General features: G+C 53.7%; 1 protein-coding gene and 1 long non-coding RNA gene across 10 annotated transcripts in view; one reads left to right on the plus strand and one right to left on the minus strand.

The window, feature by feature from the left end:
• DAB2IP (DAB2 interacting protein) overlaps positions 1-17377 on the plus strand; it is a 182676-nt gene extending 165299 nt beyond the window's left edge. For 6 of the 9 annotated variants that reach the window (XM_074330947.1, XM_074330951.1, XM_019731231.2 and 3 more), the window contains 7 exons: positions 265-466; positions 2397-2575; positions 4536-5424; positions 6159-6308; positions 8491-8684; positions 13394-13481; positions 14321-17377. In XM_074330947.1, the coding sequence (XP_074187048.1) occupies positions 265-466; positions 2397-2575; positions 4536-5424; positions 6159-6308; positions 8491-8684; positions 13394-13481; positions 14321-14488 (1870 nt within the window). In that variant the 3' untranslated portion in view covers positions 14489-17377. The remainder of the gene's footprint in view (positions 1-264; positions 467-2396; positions 2576-4535; positions 5425-6158; positions 6309-8490; positions 8685-13393; positions 13482-14320) is intronic. The other 3 variants (XM_074330948.1, XM_074330946.1, XM_074330949.1) reach the window with 3 other exon arrangements.
• LOC141571182 (uncharacterized) lies at positions 657-2503 on the minus strand. Its single transcript, XR_012495927.1, has 3 exons — positions 2373-2503; positions 1290-1485; positions 657-780 (listed from the first exon to the last, which is right to left on the minus strand). It is a non-coding gene; the product is annotated as an uncharacterized LOC141571182 (long non-coding RNA).
• Positions 17378-25058: the final 7681 nt, after the last annotated feature.

Genomic DNA, 25058 nt, shown 5'->3' on the forward strand with positions numbered 1-25058 from the left:
GTGGGGAGGGAGGGGAAGGAGATGATACGCCAGGCTCTGGCTTAGCTGTCTGGTGAACGGGGGTGTCTCCACTTCGGGTCGGGAACCCCGAGGACGGCATGGGTTTGTCGTGCTGGTGGTGACTTCAGACTTGGCCACAGTGGCCCAAGGTGGATGGGAGCTGAGGAGGTGGGGGTGTCTCAGAGAAGGGGGCCTCCCGGGGGGGGGGGGGGCTGGCTTTCTGCGACCTACCTCGAACCCAGGACCACTGTCTGCTCTTTCCAGATTTGGCAGCAAGGAAGAGTACATGTCTTTCATGAACCAGTTCCTGGAGCACGAGTGGACCAACATGCAACGGTTCCTCCTGGAGATTTCCAACCCTGAGACCATCTCCAACACAGCCGGCTTCGAAGGCTACATCGACCTGGGCCGTGAGCTCTCCAGCCTGCACTCGCTGCTCTGGGAGGCTGTCAGCCAGCTCGAACAGGTACTTGCCCCCCTGGAGCAGAGGGCGGGCAAAGGTTCTCCTCGAGTGGGGCAGATCAGCAGCCCTGCCTCGGTGCCAGAGCCCAGGGTTCCAACCCACGCCCTGTCAGCACACAGTGGGACCTCGGCCCTGTTTCCTGGTGGCCACATTCACTTGCCAGTACCTGCCGCGGGAGCCCACTCTGCGTACTGGGGTTTCGGCTCTGCCTCTGTGCACTCGGTGTTGAGTGGGTGGATTCCACATACGAAGCTGTGGGAAATGTGGCCAGATTTAGCTGTTTCTCCAAAAATGTCCTTGACTGGGTTTCAAGGCCCCTGATAAGAAAAAGATAGATTGAGACTGCTGTACCTCCACGTGGCAGGCAGGAAGTTACAAACCTTTGCAGAAATTGCCCTTGACCATCAGTTGAGATGGGTGTGCCCCACACACCTCTGACATTGCTGCGGTCACCTGGGTTGTCCCCTGTTTGGCCTGCGGGTCCACTGCCTCCCACCTCCACCCCCACCCCCACCGGCAGCCCCCGTCCACACAGTGAACAGGTTCTTTGCAGCAAGGCTGGGTCTGCCACAGTCTCCTTCCAGAATATCTTGCTTTCCGGGGTTCCAAGAGACCGGCTTACAAAAGTAGCTCCCGCTGAAGCAGGGCTGGAAGGCCTCCCCACTTCTGTCCGATTTCCTGGAGGTGACCACTCAGGCACTCTGGTGTGCAGGCTTCTAGATACATCTGTGTGTGTGTAAGTACAGACACAAGCACAGAGTCCTCTTCCCTTTTTGTCTGTGTTAAAGTGAGAACTCACGTGTGCACTGCAATGTGCGTTTCTCACCCTGCTGTGGACGTCTTTTCACGGTAGCGCGTACTGCCATCACTGTGACCTTCTGGTGACCGCAGACTGTCTCGTCATATGACTGCAATTTATTCCACCGGCCCCCTGTTGCTGGACACTTGGGTTAGTCCAGCTTTTCACCACAGACAGCTGCTATTGTAGTCATTTCTGCCCGTTTGTGTCCACTGCCCTTTGGCTACGAGAGACACAGGAGGGGAAATAGAAATCAGGGCCAAGGCCCTCTTCCTCCCTGCTGCCCACACCGGTCACTCCAGCTGCCACCACTGACGGAGCCCCTGTGCCGGCCACTGTCCTCCGTTTCTGCACGGTCTGCAGCCCTCACCGCTGACAGTGTGGCAGCAGGGACTTGAAATCAAGCTCTTTGCCTCTCAAGTCTCTGCACTATTGGGTGCATAAGTTTTCCCATTTTCTTTTTGCACGAAGTCCTACGTGGAAGCCATTGCATAAGCAGGTGAAGGCGGAGTTCCCTTCCCTGAGCTCAGCCCCCCAGCCCGGAATCCTTAGCACCATCAGCCTAAACCATGACAGTGAAGTTGAAATGGGCCCAGGTGCCACCCTCCGCCTGGCCATCCATTTGTTAATTGTCTGACAGGCATGTGGTGGTGCCTGCTCCGTGCCTGGACCAGCTCCACTGGGGCTCAGCTGTCGAAGTGGGTCAGCCCCCATCCCTCCTTGGGGAGTAGGGGACATGGGAGGGGCTGGCCCTCCCAGAAGCCTTTTGGACAGGGCGGTGTGGGTGTGGGAAATTCTGGATTCCACATGGGCTTTCCTCTCTGGGGAGGCACCAGGGTAGGACGAACAGGGTCAAAGGCTTAGACCAGGTCAGCGCTTCTCCATGTGAGCCTCTCAAACCCTGTCCCAGAAATGTCTGGGGAGCTGGTAAATATGTAATTTGCAGATTCCTGGAAATATGTAAATATGTAATTTGCAGCTCTACCCCCTACTCCCCTAGACTTGCTGGATCTGACAGGTGGGGGGCAGGGAGGGTCTGCTTTTCTGCCTGGCTCCTCGCAGATTGGACGCAGCGTGCTTAGCTCCCCAGGGGGCCCCAGCAGGTCTCACCTTCCTCTTGCTGTGTCTTTGCAGAGCATCGTATCCAAACTGGGCCCCCTGCCTCGGATCCTAAGGGACGTCCATACAGCACTAAGCACCCCAGGCAGTGGGCAGCTCGCAGGGACCAACGACCTGGCCTCCACGCCTGGCTCTGGCAGCAGCAGCATCTCGGCCGGGCTGCAGAAGATGGTGATTGAGAATGATCTCTCTGGGTAAGGCCTGCCAGGTGTGCTGGACATTGTGGGGTGCACACGCAGACAAGGCACAGACCACCTGCAGTCTCAGCTGGGGAGGAAGATGCCTGCACAGTGTTTACAAAACAAGCTGGGTGAGACTCAAAATGTGTTGTGCAGGCCCTAAGCAGTGAAACTCCGTTTGGGGAAACAATCAGGGAAAGCTGCCTAGAGGAGGTGGCACTGTGGTTTTGAGCTTTTTAGGAAACATTTTCATTGGTGGAAAAGGCATTCTGGGTAGAGGGACTAGCATGAAGGCCTGGAGAAAGACAGTATATTCAATTGAAGAACAATTACTGGTCCCAGATACCTCCAGATCATTACCCAGGTGTGTGTTAAAATATCTGGTCTGGTATTTTCTGGGCCTGAATCAGAATCTCCAGAAGTGGTGTGTAGGGCTATGTGTTTTTAGCAGGAGCTTGGGTGACTACAAGGCTTTGAGGCTGGGAGCCCCAGAAAATGAGAGAGTTGAGGCCCAGCCCTCACTCTGAGCCCTTAGCCTCGGGTTAGTGCCCTGTAAATAAAACACACGCAATGGTGAGGGAGGCAAATGTTCTCGAACGCTGATGTCAAAATGAGGATAGTCCTGTGGAAAAAGTAGGTATTTATACTGAATCATTTATGCCCCATTCGTACACTTCCCTCCCTACTAGGGACCATCTTGAACCAGGTAGTTGAGGATGAGGCTGGGGCAGCAGAGTTGGGTGTCAGGTCTCATCCAGAGGTGGCAGCAGTGACAGGCTTTTAAGCAGGCAAGGGTGTGGACATCAGGCATCTAGGGAATGTGGTGCATACGACTGGAGGCCCAGGAAGAAGCCAGGTGCCACTTCCAGTCCCTCTGAGTCTTGGGGTTCACTCATACAACCTACCAAGTGAGGTAAAGCTGAGTTCAGGTGGGGATACACCTTGGTTGAGAGACGTGGGTTTTGAGGAGACCTGACCGGGTATGCGGCTGCTCTGGGTTTCTCTTGGCTCCTCCTGCTGCCCAGCCCGCAAGTGCTGTGACCCCCGTGGCCAGAGCCTGCCCTGCCTGTCTCGTCGTGTGGGGCTTGGTGCTTCCTCTCTCCATCCCAGGCCAGGCCAACTCTAACTCCCCATTCCAAGCCCATGTCACACCCCCAAGTCCTTGTTGCCTCCAGCCCACTCAGAGCCCTTTTCACCCCCACATCCTCCCCTCCGAAGTCCAGCCGGCCCCCACATTGTCCCTTGTCCCTAGGAGCTGGCTTCTGGGGAGGGGCGTGGGAGAGGCTGGAAGACCCAGGGATGGCACAGCCTGCCACCGCGGTGCAGACCTGCCTGCCTGAGTCATGCCTTGAGGATCCTCCTCTGAAGCCTTGTTTTTGGCAGTAACGCCAGCCCCCGCCTGCCAGTCAGTCAAGGGGGAGGCAGCAGGAAGCCAGGCAGGGGAGGCTTCACCAGGCCCCCACTTCGTTTATCAGTCTGATCAGGAGCAAGAGGGAAGAGGCAGAGGGAGCCCCTGTGGCTTTGACGTCGGAGTTCTCCATGCAGGACCCTTGGAGAGCAGAGAGTCACTGCGTTGTGGGTTTGGCTTAGCTAAGGGGAATTTTCCAGAGCACTCCAGACCTCAGCACCCATCACCCCAAGATGCAGCTGAGCAGGGAGAGGGCCTTCCAAGCAGCCTGGCCTGGTACTAGCAATACTGGCCCCTAGCGTAGAGGTTCTGTGCAGGAGCAGCCATCTCAGCCACTCAGTCCCCCTGGTGGCTTCTGCCAGGGTCGCTGCCCAGGCTGTGGTTTGGTTTTACAGCTGGACCACTGGTCCCCGGGACTCTCCCCGTCTCGCGGCCCTTGAACCTCCTTCCTCGCCCCCCCTCCCAGGCCTGGCGGATTGGCGGGGGCTCTCGGTTTGGACCCGCCTGGGCCGCATTCACAGTTCTTCTTTTCCCCTTCTTTCCCTGTGTGTGCTTGTCTCCCTGCAGTCTGATAGATTTCACCCGGTTACCGTCTCCAACCCCCGAAAACAAGGACTTGTTTTTTGTCACAAGGTCCTCCGGGGTCCAGCCCTCACCTGCCCGCAGCTCAAGTTACTCGGAAGCCAACGAACCTGATCTTCAGATGGCCAACGGTGGCAAGAGCCTGTCCATGGTGGACCTCCAAGACGCTCGCACGCTGGACGGGGAGGCGGGTTCCCCGGCGGGGCCCGACGCCCTCGCTGCCGACGGGCAGGCCCCTGCAACTCAGCTGGTGGCTGGGTGGCCAGCCCGGGCAGCCCCAGTGAACCTGGCAGGGCTGGCCACAGTGCGGCGGGCAGGCCAGACGCCAACCACACCGGGCACCTCTGAGGGCGCACCAGGCCGGCCCCAGTTGTTGGCACCACTCTCCTTCCAGAACCCTGTGTACCAGATGGCGGCCGGCCTGCCTCTGTCGCCCCGCGGCCTTGGCGACTCGGGCTCTGAGGGCCACAGCTCCCTGAGCTCCCACAGCAACAGCGAGGAGTTGGCAGCTGCTGCCAAGCTGGGAAGTTTCAGCAGTGCCGCCGAGGAGCTCGGGCGACGGCCGGGGGAGCTGGCGCGGAGGCAGATGTCACTGACTGAAAAGGGCGGGCAGCCCACGGTGCCACGGCAGAACAGTGCCGGCCCCCAGCGGAGGATCGACCAGCCGCCGCCCCCACCCCCGCCCCCGCCCCCGGCCCCCCGTGGCCGGACGCCGCCCACCCTGCTGAGCACCTTGCAGTACCCGCGGCCCTCGAGCGGAACCCTGGCGTCGGCCTCCCCTGACTGGGCTGGCCCCGGAGCCCGGCTCCGGCAGCAGTCGTCCTCCTCCAAGGGCGACAGCCCCGAGCTGAAGCCTCGCGCAGTGCATAAACAGGTCAGTGCTGCTGGCGGGCGGCGGGCGGGCGGAGGGCCAGGCAGGTTGTCATACCCATGTCATGCTGCTCCTCAGTCATTTCATCTCCACCTGCACCCAGCTGCCATCCCATGCTGAATGCTGCCACATTCGGCCCCATCCCAGCAGCCTGCCACACATACCACCAACCCTCCCCCAGCCCCACTGGCCCCGGCCTCACTGGCCCCTGCCTGAATCCTGTGAACCAGGGACACTGCGGCCTGAGGGTCCCTCAGCCAGATCCCCGAGAGACAGCTGGGTCAGTGAGAAGGAGGAGGGTTAGTCCATCTTCATTTCCAAGCCTGCTAAAGCCCTACTCAGGGTAGGAGTCGAGCTGCCCCCAAAGGTCCCATACCTGCCCTGAGCTGGCCTCCAGAGCTCAGCTGCAGGGTACCTGGGTGATTCCTGTCATCCAGGGGTTGCACGTAGTATGTGGAACTGACGTGGTCTGGGTAGAGCACCTGGTCTGCCGGGGCCAGCTCACCCGTTCTCACCTGGGCAGCCGAGAGCAGCTCAGGATGCCACCCGGACATTTGAGTCTGATTCAGGCTGCTGTCTGGGAGTTGCTGCCATCAGTAGGTGCCCGGTCAGCTGAAGGTCCCCTCCCTTCCTGCTGTGCCTCTGAGCCACTTGTCCCCATGGCTCACACAGTGCCATGCCCACCCCTTCCCTCCCCCTGCCTCCCTCCGGCCCCTCACAGCTGTGTTTCATTGTAGGGCCCTTCACCCGTGAGCCCCAATGCCCTGGACCGCACGGCCGCTTGGCTCTTGACCATGAACGCGCAGTTAGAAGACGAGGGCCTGGGCCCAGACCCCCCCCACAGGGATAGGCTAAGGAGTAAGGAGGAGCTCAGCCAAGCAGAAAAGGTAAAGCTGGACCCTGGCATTTGGGGACAGGGCGGGGTGGCCTCCCTTGGCTGCTGGCAGGAGTCTCTCCTCTCGAGCCCTGAATGGGGCGGTGCTGCTCAGTCCTGCAAATGGCCGATCCCCTCTCAACCCCTGGTTTCCCCTGAGGACAGTGGTCAGTGGAATCTGGAGGATGAACAGCAAGAGGGATTAGCTTAGAGCCGAGGTTTCCCATACGGGCTTCACATGAGACTCAGCTGGGACTTGTACTGAATCCAGACTCCTGGGAGTTCGTCATCGGACCTCTGGGAGGCTCCGTCCCCAAGTGACTGGGCAGCTGAGCTTCAGAGAATCTGGGACTTGAGGGTCGGGGGTGCCAAAGAGATACATGGAGTCCCGTGAGGGAGCCTCCTGCGTGGGGAGGTGGAGGCTTGGGTCCCTGAGACAGCTGGGAGAGCACCCCCAGCACAGGGCTGGTACCTGCCCGAGGCCTGGCTCTTTCCCAGTCTCCGTCTCTACTAGGGCCTGGGAGAGAAAGAGCCAGGGTGAGGGCCGGAGTCAGGTTGCTACTGAGATGTTTTCTTTCTGCCATGGGAAATAACTGGTTCTAAAATATCCAAGTCCTCCCCCACCACACACATCCAGCATTTGGTGGACAGTGGAGGCTTCTGTCCTCCAAAATTCTCCCAGCTGGGGCAGCTGCCTCGGCTCTGTGGCTGGGTCTCGTCTCCTGAAGACCAAAGCCCAGGTCAACACAGGAGCAGCACAAGACCCCCACACAGCAGCCACGTCCCCCACTCACCTCTGGTGCCCTCGCCCCTCTTGGCCAAGGAAAGCCTGTAGCAGCCTCTCAGGCAAGGGCATGGAGCTAAGGGTGGCCGTTCTCCCTCCCTGGCCTCAGGCGAGGTCCATGTGCATGCTGCATTCCGCCCCCTCCACCATCCCCTGGGTCCACCGCATCCACCTGCTTTCACCATAATAATGTGCAGGGGATCAGGGGACATGGGGCACAGTGCTCTAAGAGCCAGAGTTTGGCTGGGGAGCAAGGAGGGCCAGCCTCACCCCAGGCTCCCTGCATGAACCTGGGGCCAGGCTCTACCTTTCCGAGACTCCAGTTCCCATTTGTGAGTTGCCAGGATTGCCTGAACGATTGTAAGGGTCAGGCTGCAGCTGGAGTGTCCTCTTTCTCGTTGTCCCTTGGCTGAAGGAGCTGCTGCTTCTCTCATCCTCTTTGCTACTCACCCTCACAGGCAAACCCAAGAGGCTTTGGTTCCCTGAACTCCCTGGAGACCTGGTCCTGCCTCTTTCTGGCCCTTCCCACACCCCTCTGGCCAGCTGAGCAGAAGACCCAGGATGAGGCCAGGGCCAGTTCTCCCAGAGCCGGGCTCCCCTCTGGGTCCAGCTTAGCTTCAGGGTTTACATTGGGGTAGGGCTGCGTCTTGCAGGCTTTGTTGTCTCCTGACCTTGGAGGACAGTCCTTTGCCATTGAGTGAGCTGGGCTCCCGTCACCCAGGATTCAAGGAGAGGCTCTTGCCTCTCCCAATCCTGTGTTCTCACGGTACCCTGGCCAAAGCCCTTGATTCCGGTGCTAACCCTGCCTTGCCCTCCGTCCAGCCCACAGCCTCCCAGCTTGCTGCTTCTCTTGCTGCCATGCACATCCTTCTGCTCCCCAAAGGCTGAGTGTGCTGGGCTAAATCAGGTCCAGAAAGCCGGGACCACTTTGCCCTTGACCTCTCTCTCTCCCCCACTTCCCTCCACCACTGCCCTGGCTTTAGGGTCAGGTAGAGGCTGGGAGGCTGTGATCTTACCTAACCTGTCAGTCATTCTACTCTCCGTATGATTGGGTCACCTCCCCTTCTGGGCCTCAGTTTCCCCTCTTGGCGAGCCCCCACAGGGCATTGTCGGATCTCCTTAACGTTTTCCGGGGTATTCTAACCTTTATTATACAAAGCTGAAGACCCTACTTAAATCCATACTTCTGAGATCTGGGTTTGAGTCTTCATAGCTGTAAGGGCGGGCGGCGGGGAGCTCGGTGTGGAGCGAGCCCGGCTGGCGGGAGGCTTGGCGTCTCCTCGCCGTGTGATGCTGACAGCCTGAGGCGTTCCGAGCCGGGCTCCCTCCCACCCTCTGCTCCTGCTCGGGCTCATGAGGCTGTGCTCTTTGTCCTGGGTGCTGTGCCCGTGGCACGCTGCCCTCCTGGCAGGACCTGGCAGTGCTGCAGGACAAGTTGCGAATCTCCAACAAAAAGCTGGAGGAGTACGAGACCCTGTTCAAGTGCCAGGAGGAGACGACGCAGAAACTGGTGCTGGAGTACCAGGCGCGGCTGGAAGAGGGTGAGGAGCGGCTGCGACGGCAGCAGGAGGACAAGGACATCCAGATGAAGGGCATCATCAGCAGGTGAGCGTGGTCTGTCCCTGCTCTGGCCCCAGGCCTGGCCCCACGTGCACAGGGGACAGACCTGTCCGCTGCCCTTCAGGAGGCTCCTGGTCGGGGGAGGGGCCGGTCAGCTGCAGGATGAGCTGAGTGGGAGACGGGAGGGAAGAGAGTGACCCCAGCGGTGGGGACAGCGTGGCACCGGCCTGGAGGTAAGAGGTAGCCTGGAGTGTGGGGAGCCCCACGTGGCACTGTGTGTGTTGCTGGCAGGACGCAGAGCTGGGCCTGGCAGAAGGGAGGTCAGCCGAGGGCCTGTGGGCCCTGTAGGGGTCACAGCGTCTTGGTAAGTGCTCTCAGGGGGGTTTAGAAGCTGGATTGGGACGCCGAGAAAGACAATGAGGTCCCAGTGCAGGACATGAGACGTCGGACCGGATGTCACTTAATTCAGTGGGTGAAGGTGGGAGGTGAGAGAGAAGAAGGAGGCAGAATAACCCCTAGACTTCTTCTGCCAGGAGCATCTGGCTGTGTCATGGTGCCAATTACTGAGCTGGGGAACTTTGGAAGAAGAGCAGTTTGGGTGAGGAGGGAGAGGGATGACAATGCCAGTTCTGGACGTGTCGAGTTTTAAGGTGCCCATGGGTAACGCAGGAAGATTTCCAGGGGGACTGTGGGTTTTAATGCTGGCTCTCATCTTTATTGATGGCGTATATCAGATTCTGTGTTGATTCCCTTTTTCTCTCTCCCTGCTCGTGGGTAGGGTGGATACACCCTCCTCCGTGTCTGTAGGCAGGGAGTGCAGTCAAGGTGTAGCTTCTGGGCCAACCCACAGAGACCCATGCCTGGAGTTTCCTTCCTTATGACAGTAATGATACGGTACAAGAGGGACAGTGTGGATTTGTAGCTTGTTAACATTGTACAAGAGCCTGTCATCTGGATGGATTCCACCCGTGTGCAGTGGGCAGGACATCCCCACCTGGCCGCACGCTTTGTCCACTACAAAAACCCTTCCCGAATTGCTCCTGTTTTTCTGCTCCTAATTACTGATTGTTTCACTTACCTGTGGGCTTGTCCATTAGAAAATGGTCAGCATGAACAGAGGCCTTATAACCGGGGTGACTAGCAACCTGCTGCTCACGTGCCCGCCAGCTCTGCGCTTGGCTGACTTCATGTGTGTGCTTCCAAGAATGGAAACACTTTTCCGCTCAACCCCCTGCTGTGCGTTGTGTCTGTTCTCTGAGAGGTCCCAGCCCTCCTGAAGTCAGTGGTTTACTTAACACGCTTATTTCCACTCACCAGTCCTGGTATATTTCCTTCCTAATGTAAACACCGATTATCAGGTCACTTTGGTTGAGTATCCCAAGTTTTCTACGTCTTCACTGGCTTTTTTCTACTTGTTTACTGTTCTGTCACTTACTGAGAAAAGGATATTAAAGTTTCTATTCATGATTATGGATTTGTCTTTCTCCTTTTGTTTCTGTTGGTTTTTGCTTTATGTACACTGAAACACGATTCTTAGATGCACACACGTTTGGAATTGTTATGTACTGTTGATGAACTGACGTCTTCAACGTCATGAAAGCACCTTCTTTAGCCCTCATCATTTTCCTTGCTCTGAAATCTTTGTTTGATATTAATACAGCTGCCCCGACTTTCTTTTAGTTAGTGTTAGTCTGCTATGTCTTTTTCCATCCTTATAATTTTAACCCATGTACATGTCTCTATAAAGTGAGTTTCTTTTACAGACATCTTATTTTTCTTAAGTTTTATCTGACAGTTTCTGCCTTTTAATTGGAATGTTTAGACCACTTACATTTAATGTAATTGTCAATATAATTATGTTTAAACCTAGTGTCTTGCTATACTTGTTTTTCATTTGTACTATCTGTTTGGTTCCCCTTCTTCCTGCCCTCTTTTGTATTGAGTGTTTGTGATGGTTCCATTTTATCTCCTTTATCCACTTACTATTTCTTTTTTGGCACTTCCAGCAGAGGATGGAAACTTTCTGTAATGGGGCAGATAATAAATATTTTAAGCTTTGCAAGCCATATGGTGTCTTGCAATTATTCAACTCTGCCATTATAGCAGAATTATTTGTGTTGTGTGGCTATTTATAAAAACAGGCAGTGAGCCCAATTTGGCTTTCACCTTGGCTATAATAGAAGGCCCGCTGTCATTATGTTAATGTACTGCTTTTCTCTGGAATTTTTTTTAAGATTTATTTCTTTATCATTGATTGTCAACACTTTGATTATGATGTGCCTTGGTGTGGTTTAGTCATGTTTCTTGAGTGTGTTGAACTCTTGGATCTGTGGGGATATAGTCATGCCTCCCCAGTCGGTTTTCTGGGATTCCCATTGCACATATGTTAGGCTATTTTATGTTGTCCCACATACGTTGATGCTCTGTTGTTTCCTTTTTCCTACAATTTAGATAATTTCTATTACCATGTCTTCAGGTTCACCAATCATTTCTTCTTCAGTGTCTAATCTATTCTTTACAGTGTTTTTTCATTTCCAATATTGTATTTTCACCTCTAGACTTTCACTTTGGTTTAAATCTCATCTTGCTCATGCTTTCCTCTATTTTCTTGAACATGTGGAACATATTTACAATAGTTATTTTAATGTCCTTGTCTACTAATTCTATCATCTGTGACTGTTTTTATTGATTAATTTTCTTCCTGGTTTTGGGTTATATTTTCCTACTTTTCTGCATGCTTGGTGATTTTTGGTTGTATGCCAGATATTATAAATTTTACGTAGGTGCTGGATGTCTTGTGTGTCTTTAAATATTTTGGATTTTGTTCTGGAACACAACAAGGTTACTTGTTATTAGTTTGATTCTTCTGAGGCTTATGTTTAAACTTTATTGGGTGGGTCCCAGACAGCCTTTAAACTAGGCCAAATCTGGCTTCACTATTCAGGCAGTTTTCTTCCGGGGATTCTGCCTGAGGCCCCCTATGTTAGTACCTCTTTTCCACCGTGCTTGGAAGGAGCATGAACGTTCCTAAGGTAGTTTTGTGAACTCCTTTCCAATGGTTCTTGCCCCATTTTCTCACAGGCATGCAGACCAATCCTCAGCCAGAGACCCTTCAGGAGACAGGTGGAGTTCTCTTTGCATCTTCCTCCTCTCTGGCACGGCCACACGAATCCTAGCTGTCTCACCTCCCAGCCCTCCCTGGGTCTCCTCGACTCTGGGAAGTCCCTTCCCTCCTTGTGTTTGGCATGGACACTCCAGGCAGCGAGCACCTCGTGTATTCCCTTCTCATACTACACTGCCTGTTCGGTGTCTGGCAGCCTTTGTTTCATATATCTTGTCCAGTTTTCTAGTTTGTTTGTTTGTTTGTTTTTAATGGCAGGAGGGTAAGTCCAGTTGCTATTATCTCACCACAACTGGAAGCAGGAGTCCCTCCCCCCAGTGTAATTCCCCTTCTGATAATACCATTTCCTGCCCCTCTTCCCCCATTCTCCCCTCCCAGGTCCTCACAGGCTTTGCTCCATGTCTACCTTTTTGTGACAAGGAATGCCCCGCCCTTGGTGTGGCCCCGCACGCACCCCTTTCTCCTGATTAGGCCCAATGCCCAACCCCCTGACTCCTCACGACAGCCCTGTGAGGTACCTGCCCCAGCACCGCTGGCCTCCTGTGCGTGTACAATGCTCTGGGCCAAGTGCTCGCCAGGGGTCGGGGGACTGCTCTGCTGGGCTAGAGAAGTTGTGAAGGTAGGGACAGAAGTGAGGCCGTGGGAGCTGATGAGCTCATCTGAGAAGCATGTGTAGAGTGAGAACAGGTGAGGCAGAGCCCTGTGGAGCCCTGACATCCTAGGGGCAGGCGGGACAAGCTGTCTACAAGCAATGGCCTGGGAGCTAGCAGTGAAACCCAGAGAGCATGGGGTCCAAAAGCTAAAGGAAGGGAGTTGGAAGATGGGAGTGATCAAGAGTGATTGACAGGTATATGAGACCAGCAGAATGAGGTAAGGAAGGGTCTCAGAGAAGGGGCAGCTGGTGACAGAGCCACACTTGCCTTAACCCTGAGCTTTTGCAGACAGCATTCCTCCTGTCGTCTCTGCTCAGCGCCTACCTGCAGACCTTGTGTACCCTTCAGATGTCCGTTCAGTGTGTGCACCCTTCCACCCCACCCTCTGGGACAGTTAGCTCCATCTTGCTGTCTGTCCCCATGGCCCCCAAGCTTCCCGTGCAGGTGGTAACTACCGTCTGCCAGTCTGTGTCCCTGCTATCTTGTGAGCTCCTTAAGGGGAAGGACTACTCTATTGATTTCGCTACCACGAGTGCCTGGCACAGCTTCAGTGAATACAGAGTGGGAGAGAAAGCTCTAGAGCCTTCCAGAGCCTTTGTCTTCCCACCCATACCACTGGCCCCATGACTTACTACCACCTGCCTGGCTCTGGGGGACAGGAAGGATCCAACACCCACTCCTATCCACCTTGGCGCCTGGAAGAATATCAGAAAAAGGGCAGCCTGAGGGGCTTCTGGGGATTTCAGAACAGAATCAGGCAGGCGAAGTATAAGGGAGGAGTAGGTCCAGCCCCAGTCAGTGGCTGGGGTCCAACTGGAGGGCGTCTGTCCCAGGCAAGTGTGGGGGGTTCTGTGGCCCAAGAAGGGGCCTGCCTAGTGTGTCTCCTCTGTGCAGGGACCATGGCCTGGGTCTGCAGACCCCACACCTACCTCATCATCTCCCTCAGGTGCCAGCCTTACTGTTCTTGTCTCTGGTCGCAGGTTGATGTCTGTGGAGGAGGAGCTGAAGAAGGACCACGCAGAGATGCAAGCAGCTGTAGACTCCAAACAGAAGATCATTGATGCCCAGGTGGGGGGGCTCTGGCCCTTTGGTCAGCCACAGGTGGCAAAGGACATGGGATAAGGACTGGGTGACTTGGGCTTCTCCACATCCCCAGTCATACCCCCTGCAAAGGTGCAAAGGAATAGGAGACTAGGATCTCTGCTCTGAGAAGTCAGACTTGAGGGTCTTGGTGGACCACAAGCTCTCTAGGACAGGCTGTGAAAGGGGTGAGGCAACTCCTCCCCTACTGGGGCAACTTGGTGGGTATTGCCTTTCACCAGGGGTGCTGACCAAAGAGCGGGAGCTATTGGGAGGGAAATGGGGAAGGCTGGGGGTGACACAGGCTGGGCAGAGGGAGCAGGGGGGCTGCTCTTGTTCAGAGCTATGGCTTCTCAACTGCATTGAGAGGGATACGTGTTAGAGACTCTGGCCTCCAGTCTCCTTCACCCAAGGCTGCGCCCTTTTCCTCTCACTCACCCAGGAATAGGCCCAGGCTTGCTCAAACTGTCAACTACACACACTTGACTAGGACCTATGACCTCTGTGTCACACGCAAACACACATGAACAGGGCACCTGCCCTCGGGGCCCTGGGTGGCTGATAGATGACACCACTAGAGCTGCTCTGTGTGGATGAGAAGCAGGTGATGCGGTGGAGACATTAGGAAGGCGGTCGTGGCCCAGGTGGCAAGGCCACCCCTTCCCCACTCACCCACTGCTCCACAGCCTCAGTGCCTTTCGCACGGGGAGCATTCCTGGCCATCCCTGCATCTCCTCCAGGCCACCTTCCTCCCTTCCCAGCACTTCCGCCCCAGGGAGATCTGTTTCCCATCCTGTGGCCCCAGCTCACGCCATCTTTGTCCACAGGAGAAGCGCATTGCCTCCCTGGACGCCGCCAACGCCCGCCTCATGAGCGCCCTGACTCAGCTCAAAGAGAGGTACAGCATGCAGACCCGTAACGGCATCTCCCCCACCAACCCCACCAAATTGCAGATTACTGAGAACGGCGAGTTCAGAAACAGCAGCAATTGTTAACCTGCCCGAGGCAAGGCAGGACTGGTGGCCCAGGGCAGGGCCTCCGCCTGGGGAGGAGCACCCCACAGTTGCAGCCCCAGCGCGGGGGGCAAGAGGCTGAGGCTTATCTCCCTGTGCCCTCCGCCCACGGTCCAGGAGGCGGCCACAGAGGGAGCAGAGACCGACGCGGCGGGAGCCCGCTCCCCTCTCTTCCGGCCCAAGAAGCGTGTTGGGTGCAGGCCGAAGAGACTGCACGTGGGGAGTGGGACAGCCTGGTGGGAGCAGGGGGCCAGCCAAAACACGTCTCTGTTGGTTATTGAATTTGGTGTGTGTCACCTTTCCTTCTTTATTTGGCCAAGTGCATGTACCCCCCACGCTCCCCAGGGAGGGAGCTGCCCGGAGAGGTGTGGGATTAAAGAGCTAGGGGCCCAGGTTCCCTGGCAGCCAGGCCCCTGCCCTGTGGGACCTGCCCCCTCAGTTCCAGGAGCTGACAGGTTGGTCACCAGGCGGGGAGAGGGTGGGGAGGACGGAGCTGCCAGAGTTCCGTGTCCCCTGCCTGGCTGGGCACCTGCCACTGCATGCAGCCTGTCGGGGACCCTTCCCGCTGTGAGGAACCGAAGATTTACCCCATACCTGTTCTCACACTCCTGCTTTCCGCTTCCTCCCTTGTTCTGCCAAAAAGATCCAGGGAGGCTCACGGCTCTGTCTTCTGGGCCCTCACGCCTCCCTTACTTGCCACCCAGGCCCAGGCTGCTGTTCTGGGGCCCCCAAAGCCAAAGACCTGGGCAGAGTCAGCCCAGACGGCACTCTGCGTGCTGCATGCCCTTCTGTGACCCTGCAGGGAGTGGCCGCTGTTGCTCACCCTGAGACAAAGGCTGATCTTCCTGATTGATGGTTAAAAAATTCTAATGCCCGCGGGCCCTGAGAAGGTGGATAACTGTGATTTTTTTTCCTTTCACAGTATGCATTAGAAACAAAAGCCCGCTTGCTCGCTTGCTGGAACACAGGGGCCTTTTAAATTGAGCGTGCGCACTGCATGGGAAATAGCGGCCCTGGAGGATGTTAGACTTGCTCCCTCTCCAAGACAGCAGCGGCCTGCACCAGGCCCCGTGTGTGCGGCCGGCCTCCTTCTCACCCTTCCCGGGCCCCCAGCCAAGGACCCAGGCGCTGCAGACAGGCAAGGGGCACACCCCACAGCTGGGGCCGGTTTTCCTCAGCTCTAGGCTGTTCTGTAGCTTTTCAGCCCTCCCCGCCCCCGCTTGCGGGACCTAGGTGGGCAGGAGCCTGGGTCTCTCTGTACCTCCCTGTTCCCAGCCCCAGCCCTGGGTACAAGAGCTGGGACATTTGCCCCGCAGCAGAGTCAGGGCCTATCCAGAGCTACCCCTCTGCTCAGCCTCAGGAAGCAGAGGAGACCCTTGGAAAGAGCGCCGAGCCCTTCCTGCCCCCCGGGGCTGGAGACGTGCTGCCCCGTTGCCACAGAGCCCACCAGCAGGGGTGTGCGGGAGGGGTGGCCCAGACCACACCGCACCCTGTTCTGGGCCCGTACTTGGGGATGGGCTCTTAGATGAAACCTGCAGTTAATTTAGGCCAGAGACATGCTGGTGGGGCGAGGGCGGCCCCCAAGGGTCACAGACCTCAGGAAGGAAAGCCGTGGGGGCTGCGGCCCTGCTCCCCATCCTGGTCTCAGGCAGGGCGTGGCCCCAGGGAGGCCTCTGTCAGTCTTGCCCCTCCACTGCCCAGTGAACCCTCCCCTCCTCCCCAGCCCACTCCTCTCCCGCTGATGCCTCGTACAGCAACCGTGGACTGAGCACGTCTTAGCAATACAGGGGGAGGTTCCCAGGGCCCGACAGCAGGGCACAGGGGGCCAGTGGCGACGGGTCAGAGCTGGCAGCCCTTGGCTGGGCTGTGAGCTCTCAGGCCGAGAACCTTATTTACCTAGTGCAAAAACTGTAAAAGTGTACAGACTCTTCACAGATTTTTATCTGAATTGCAAGTCTGACAATTTTTGTAAATGTTCTTGGTGTTTGACTGTAATGTAACTATTTCACCTAATGGTTGTACATAGTCCTTTAGTCCTGGTGCTGCCGAGGGCTGCCTGGGACTGCTGCTCTCCGATGGTTTGTATTTTATTTTTTAATCTAGAGAACAGTATTGGGCAGGAGGGAGAGGTTTGGGATTTGGGTGTTGGGGTTTTGGCCCTGCCCATGGCATTTATTTGTTTGCTTTGCAGAAGTGCTGTCTGTGTGGGGGTGATGGGCACACATGCCCTGCTGGGCCGGCAAAGGGGGCTCCTGCCCGGGCCACACAGAACCTGTGTCTTGGTGTGGATGCTGCCAGCAGGCAGGGCCCGGAGGGCGGGGGAGTGAGAGAAGGCAGTTCCTGCCTGGGGAGGACCAAGGTCCCAGCCCAGACTGCTGGAGCAAGCTCTCCCCCCCTTTGCCAACACAGAGGCCTGACTTTTGTGCTTCACTTTTATGTTTAGGGTGAAGGAAACTGCCAAACTTCCTATAAGTGAAGACTTTTTCCAACTGCCCAGTAAGGGGGTGGGGAACCGAGGCCAGAGCTCCACGCCCCCCCACCTCCACCCTTCAGAGCATCTGCCTGGGGTGCACTTATCTCTCTCCCACCCCGTCTGTCTGCGGAAGGCAGACTGTCCAGGGAAATAGCCCCTTTTCTACACACTCGGCTCCAAAGCCGTCGCAGCCCCCACACCACTTCCCTGCTCCCCCTTTTGTAAGTATGTGAAAAGAACAAAACTGCAAATGTTGGAGTCTTGGCTGGACTCTCCCTCCAGCTGTGACTTTTAACTGTGTAATAATGTACAGAGAAAGTTGGTGTTCTAAGACTGTGGCTGTGCAATTTCTGTACATTTGCAATTAGAAATATTAAAGATTTATTTAGCTATTTTAAGCCTGACTCGCCTCTCTATTCAGCTGTGTCTCAGGAGGTTGTCCGGGGATGACTCAGTCGTGGCTGATATTTCATATTGTCCTTTACCAAGAGTCCAGGACTTGGTTCTCCCTGGTGGCAATGGTGGACAGGGAACCCCTAAAGCTGGTGGCTGCGGTGGTCTCGGCTCACTTAGTGATCTGGTGTTATCCTCTCCACCAGGGAGCAGAGCAGATCAGCTCGAAGGCCCTCCGCTTGGCCGTGACCACCTCACAAGTAAGGTCCTTAGTGGTCCCACAGCCTCCTGGGAGCACAGCCCCATTGTCCCGCAGCAGACACCAGCTCCCGGCAGGCTCTGCTTCAGATGCTGTCCCATCTGTTGAAGTCTGCCGCCAGGAGGGGAGAGGCCCGCGGATGGGGTGGGGAGGTGGGGAAGAGGTTGGCCCAGGGTCAACCAGCAGGTTAAGCTTCTGATGCCTGAAAGGCCCCGACTCGTGGTGCTCTCCCAAGCTTACCCACCTGCAAGGCTGAGCCCAGGGCCTTTGCTGGGAGCAAACCAGCCCGCAAGCCTGTTGGGCTTTGCACCTTGCACAGGGAGCCCTGTAGCCCTGGGTCCTACCCAGCAGGTCCCAGGTACTGCACAGTAAGCCCTAGGGGTCAACACATTAGGAGACTGGCTCAGAGGTTCAAGTGTGGGCCCCAGCCCTAGCTGGACCCCTCAGCAACAACAGGGACGTGGGGGCTGAGGTTCTGTGGAGGGCAGGCATGTAGCTGGTTACATTGCCAGGTGCACACCTGGTCTGTCACGTGCACAGGCGTCTGGCTCCTGCCAGGGACTTGGGGCCCAGGTGTCCACCATTCTCAGAAGCCCCAGGGCTGCCCCTGGGCTTGTCCTTGAAGCCAGTGGGAGGGCTGGTTTGGGGGCGGGGAGGCAGGGCAGAACACCCACAGATTGCTGTGCAACCTCGCCACCCTGCTTCTGCTCCAGACTGACCCCTCCCCCGCCCCCAGGGCCCCTTGTCTGAGCCCTGGGGTAGCTCCAAACACTTGTGGTTCTGTGGGGGAGGAAGTGGGGCTTCGTCCTGCTCCCCAAACCCATGTTTTCCAATGCTCAGCCATTAGGACATGTTAATACCCTGGACCACCATCTCTGCTGCTCCCCGACTGCACCCTCCCCCCCACCTCCCACTGTCAGCCTGGGGGACCTCAGCCCCCTGCGCAGCGCCCTGGCCTCCTGGGCTCTCAACCTCTAGTCTGCTGTGAGGACCCCTCCCTGTCACACCGTCCCCATCATCTGCCACAATAACACCGTGGTGCGTCCTCAGATGGGCTCCTTGCCTCCCAGGCTCATGTCTTCGCTGCTTCCCCACCAAGCTTAGCCCTGTGTGTCCATCCTCGGCCCCTCTCCTGGCCGTATGTGCTTTGACCACATCAGCCCTGGGTCCACGCAATGGCCCCTGCTCTCTGGGAGCTAAACACTACACGACAATAAAAAACTAGCTCCCATTGTGCCCCTGTGGGTTCCTGCCTCCCCCATTCTGTGCCACACCCCAGAGGTCAAGACGAGCTTGGACCTCTTCTCAGACCTCCCAGCCACACACTCACTGCTCCAAGAGCCATTCTCCTGGTGTCACGTGGGGTGTCATGCAGAGTCTCTGGTCCCGCTCCCCACATAAGAACGCAGGATATGGTGAGGCCTAAAAGGAACATCCAGGGAGCCATAGATAAGGGAGTCACACCACTGTAGTCTCGCTGGCAGCTGGGTTAGAGACACAGGAAGCAGGAGCCACACAATCTACACACAACCTGCCTTCCACTTTCTGCCAACCCTCATTTGCTAACAGCAATCCACTCTTGCTGGCTCAGCCGCCATCTTCTTGCTAGCCCCCATTTGCTGCTAGCGTAGCCTCGGCAGTTATATTAGTGGCCAATGGCTCACTGGTTACAGCTGACGGCCAACTAGCCACAGCTGATGGCCATCCAATCACAGTTGATGGCCATTTACTACCTGAGCCAGCACCTTTCTATGTGAGGCCGAGAGCCTGGAAACTGCTTTCTGGGGCTCTGTCCCGACACCTGGCCTCTGGGGGAAGATGCCTGCACTGACCTCTGACCCTCCCCTGGCTCCCACAGTCCTCATCCCTGCAGGCGCTGGAGAGGAGGTGACCCTCTTCCTTCCCAAGACAGCCCCTGGCCAGGGCCCTACCCTCTTACCCCTTGAGGCCGTAGTCACTCCTAAATGTTCAGCCTCACTGCCCTTTACCAGCACCAGGTCTCCACCTGTGTCTCACCTGGTCCAGCTGGGTTTTCTTCCCTCCCCTTCAGCCGACCTTTATTAATGCGTACTGCCTCCAGGGACCTGCCATCTCTGCCTCCTCACCTCCTGTTCTTTCTCCAGCCCATCACCTCATTGCCAAAGACACGGGCCCCCTCACAGCTTCTATACAGCGGTCCGCAGTCCCCAAGATCGGGGACTGCCATCCCTCTGCTGGGGTGGGGTCACACAACATAGAATTCAAGGGAATAGCAATGAATGGGAGATAATCTCATGTGGGCAGAAGGCATTTATAACAAAGGCACTAAAGCTGTGAGCCTCTGTGAGCCTCCGAATGTGGAGCAAGTGGCATCAAATAGGAAGCAAAAACTGGCAGAAACACGATTGCATTTGACATGAACACACCATTAGTATCAGTTTATTACAGATAGAGGAGACAATAAGAACCCAGAGGGCTTTAATAATTCATAAGGTTTAATAAGCAGGGACACACGAAGCTCTTAATCTAAAGAGCGCACCTTTTCAAGTATACTTGGAACATTACCCAAAGTTGAGTATACAATGAGATATGAAAACCTCAGAATGTTACCCCAAGAAACAGTCGGGGCCACATTATGCCTTGAAGCAATAAAACTAGAGATCAATAATAAATGTTTAATCAGGAAAAAAACCCACCATGAAGCACTTTAAAGAATAAATATTGAATCAATAGAATTAGATTTTTAAACCAAACTAGTCTTCTAATTAAACAAAGTGTACTGACCTCACACATTTATCTCATTTCCTCCCCAAACACCACTATACTGACAGGAGAAAACTAACAAGATTACCACTTATATTACCAGTAAATAAGTGAATTTGAAAAGCTTTGGCAGATGGAAACTAGTGAAGAAGTATCGACTACGTTGGCAGAGCAGAGGGAGAGGTGAACCGGGGCTGATCAGCCCCAAGGAACCCCCAGAGGCTCAGGACGGGGAGGCCCAGCAGGATGGGAGGCAGAGCCAGGGCACTAGGTTGGAAAACGGGGAGTCCCACGCCAGGCTCCTCCCCCTGCTCTGCGTACACAGTCAGGAAACTTCTCTTTATCCCTCATCTCCTTGTAAGGAACTGGACATTTGTTCTCTGGAGGAATCGAACCAGATATGCTCCAGACTTGGGAACACCAGGCAGAGCAGAGGGCTCTGGGAAGTACAGGGCAGACAGCAGGTGGGAGGGGGTAAAATGAGCTTCTGTCCTCAATAGCACCCATCCCACAAGCACCTTCGCTGCTCCCAGAGCCAGGCACCTATCCCCCAGGTAGCTGATTGGAATATTCTTTTTTGGAAAAACTGGCTTTGGAGAAAAGACCTCCAGATATTTCCCCAATACAAAGAGTACGTCACTGTCCCAGCATCCTATAATGACTCCCACCAATCAATGTGTCCTGTACGTGTGCATACACACTCAGGAAGAGCATGGATGACTAGGACCCCCCAGACAGTTGAGGAAACTTCCAGTAAGTACTAGAAACTAGATATGAATTTCCCCAGGCCTTTGCTTCATTAGTGGCAACGAAGCACCTTATTTGGTGGGGGAAAAGGAAGGAAGGAAGGGAGGAAGGAAGGAAGGAAGGAAGGAAAGAAGGAAGGAAGGAAGGAAGGAAGGAAGGAAACAACCAGCCCAAGAAAAGAAACAGGAAATAAAGACAATGAAGAAAAGAAAAGAGCATTTAAACAAAACAAAATAAACAAACAAAAAACAACATGAGGCAGCTGGATGGCTCACTGGGTTGGAGCATGAGCTCTAGACAACGGGGTTGCTGGTTTGATTCCCACGTGGGCCAGTGGGCTGCACCCTCCACAACTAGATTGAAGACAACAAGCTGCTGCTGAGCTGCCAGAGGGGCAGCTGGATGGCTCAGTTGGTTGGAATGCGAGCCCTTAACAACAAGGTTGCTGGTTCAATTCCCGCATGGGATGGTAGGCTGTTCCCCCTGCAAATAAGATTGAAAATTGCGACTGGACTTGGAGCTGAGCTGCGCCCTCCACAACTAGATTGAAGGAGAACGACTTGGAACTGATGGGCCCTGGAGAAAAACACTGTTCCCCAATAAAAAAAATTTTAAATTTAAAAAGAAAAAAAATCTCCAAACTATAATGTCCTAAGGGAGATAAAACAAGAACAGGACACTATATATATATTTAAAAAACAAAATCAATGAAGAGCTTCAATTAGTTTCTTTTTACAAAAATAAAAAATCTAATAGAAGTGCTAGAATACAAAGTTGATGTATTCTCCCAGAAAGTAGAACAAAATACACAAATGCAAAAACCAGAGAGAGAGAGGGAAAACTAGAGGCTCAGTCCAGGTCATCCAATATCCAACTATTAGGAATTCTTAAAAGAGTAAAGGGGGGGCTGGCCCTGTGGCTCAGGCGGTTAGAGCTCCATGCTCCTAACTCCGAAGGCTGCCGTTTCGATTCCCACATGGGCCAGTGGGCTCTCAACCACAAGGTTGCCGATTTGACTCCCACAAGGGATAGTGGGCTGCGCCCCCTGCAACTAGCATTGGCAACTGGACCTGGAGCTGAGCTGCGCCCTCCACAACTAAGACTGAAAGGACAACTTGAAACTGAATGGCACCCTCCACAACTAAGATTGAAAGGACAACAACTTGACTTGGAAAAAAGTCCTGGAAGTACACACTGTTCCCCAATAAAGTCCTGTTCCCCTTCCCCAATAAAATCTTAAAAAAAAAAAAAAAAAGAAGAGTAAAAGGAAGGGAGAAAATGGTCAGAGGAATAATAAAAGGACATTCTCCAGAGCTGAAGGAAGGACCCAGCACAACTGACGGAAAAAGACCCCTCCAGGGCACAGCATCATAAAATGAAGAGGGCCAGATATTCCTGAGAGTTCCTGGTAGGGAGTCTTGGTGAGAGATTCTGGTAAGAAATGGTGAAGTGATAGTAAGAACAACTAGCATGGTGGTGTTTTTAGTCAAAACTAATGAGTGTCCTCCAGGGCTATAAACCATAGGCAACGGGGTTGCATCTTTACCTGCCCCAAATCTACAAGTTAGCATGTAACTTCACACGCTACACACATAAATACATAGTAAATAGTAACTCAAGTAAATATGTTTCCCCTGGATGATGCAACAGTCCTGGGGCAGGGCTTAAACACTACTCAGTAGGATCCTGGAATGACAAGCTGCCCTCCTTTGGCCTTAGTTCCAAGTTTTGGATGATATTCCTGAATACTCCCTGACAAAACACCACAGTAACAAAGCATGAAGCCTCAGTGGCCTGTTAGGTAATGTGATCGACTGAAGCAGGCCCACTTCAGATGACATTTGGACCCAGTGTCGAGAGCCAATGGAGGGTGGAGCGGGGGTTGGGGTGAGTTGAAGAGTACACACCCTTTCTAAAGGTGTGGCTCCTCCTCAGCAGCAGGGACCATCACCATGGATTTACATGCCATCCATTTTCTTCTTGCTGACCCCCACATTTTTATACCCAGCCCTACGGCTGCCCTGAGCTCCACATTCACAGGGCCACGCGCCCCCTTAACATCGTCACTTGGCATCGGATCTGATGTGTCTGAAATGGAGCTCTTGATTTTTCTACCCCCACAAATCTGTTTCTCTTCTCATCTTCCAATGCCCACTCCCCATCCTGTAGCTCTACCATCCTCCCAGTTGCTCAAGCCAAGAGCCAAATGTGACTTCTTCGTTCTTGTGCATTAAAAAGGATGGATAGATTTGGAATGGTGTTCGTGGTACATCGTGTGTGAAATATACAATATTTCAGTGGATGCGCCCATTCCCTTAAAGAAAAATAAATAAATTTCACTACGTATAATAAATTACATAGCAAAACTATGCAACGCAAACACATACTATTAATGTGAGGAGTGGGACTCAGTAGGATGGGGAAGGAGGACTCACACTTTCTACTTTATATTCTTATTACTGTTTGAATATTTTACAACCAGTTTTTATATCTTGTTTTGATATGGAGCCATTTAAAAATAAATAAAACATATCTATATAATGAAACCCTATGCAGCCATTAAATTTGTAGAAGAAAAACAAGTGACATTGAAAGATATTAATAATATATTACGTGTTAAGAGCAGATAACAGAATTGTATGTCCAGGAAGACTCTAGTTTAGTTATTTTTAAATTGATTTGAAAAAAGAGGTCTGGATTAGGAGACATTAGAGCTGAATTACATATGTCATCGTCCTTTACCCCAATTAATTCAATGTGTATTTACTAAAATTAGGGATATTCTCTTCCGTAATCACAGTATAGTTATTCAGCTCTATCAGTTTTACATTGGTACATACTTTTCTCTAATCTAACGTTCAATTTTCTCAGTGGAACAAGTAATGTCCTTTTATAGTATTTTTTTCCCTCCAGCACAAGATCCAATCTAGGGCCAAAGATTACATTTAGTTGTCATGTCTCTTTAGCCTCTTGTAATCTGAAACGTTTCTATGGCCTTTCTTTGTCTTTTATAGCATTGACATTTTGGAGGAATACAACCACCCATTCCTCCTGCCCATTTTAAAAATAAAAATAGAATTTTGCATTTGTCTGATGTTTCCTTGTGACTTGTTTCTGAGTATTCATTCTTGTTTCTGATTATTCAAAATACTGCAGAGAGCACATTGTGTCCTTCTTCACATTGTGTGATGTTAATTTTGATTATGTGGCCCAGGTGTGGTTCAATTTCTCCATTGTATGGTTACTGAGTTTTTTTGTTTGCTTTTTTGTTTTGTTTTGTTTGTTTGTTTTGTTTTGTTTTGCATACAATTAATAAGCAGTCTGAAGGGAGGCACCTCAAGACCATGCAAATATCCTGCTCATCATCAAAATGTCCCCCTAGATTTAGCAACCATTAATGATTGATGCAGTCTTTACTAGGATAGTTGCAAAAGATATGTCACTTCTAGCATTCCTTTCACTTTACCAGCCAACTTTCAGAATTTTACTGTCAGCAAAAGTTCTCCCTTCTCCCCATGTATTTGTTTACGTATTTGGACTGGACTCATAAAGTCCTATTTAAAAAAAAAAATTATTGGGGAACAGTGTGTTTCTCCAGGGCCCATCAGCTCCAAGTCATTGTCCTTCAATCTAGTTGTGGAGGGCGCCGCTCACTGGCCCATGTGGGAATCGAACCGGCAACCCTGTTGTTCAGAGCTCGCGCTCTAACCAAGTGAACCATCTGGCAGCCCCAAAGTCCTATTTTTAAGGGCTTATAATTCATTACTTATTTTGATGCTCAAACAGTTCCAGATTTGGTCACAGGGAGCCCTTTCAAATTGGTACCTGTATCTTAGTGACAAGCCCCCAGTGCTGTTTTCAAACACTTCCTTACTTTCTGGCATCACAAGATGTCTCGGGCTCACCCTGTACCTACCCGGCTCAGCTGTGGAATTAGT

This window comes from Rhinolophus sinicus, linkage group LG04 (assembly GCF_036562045.2).
Source record: "Rhinolophus sinicus isolate RSC01 linkage group LG04, ASM3656204v1, whole genome shotgun sequence".
Taxonomy (NCBI): Eukaryota; Metazoa; Chordata; class Mammalia; order Chiroptera; family Rhinolophidae; genus Rhinolophus; species Rhinolophus sinicus.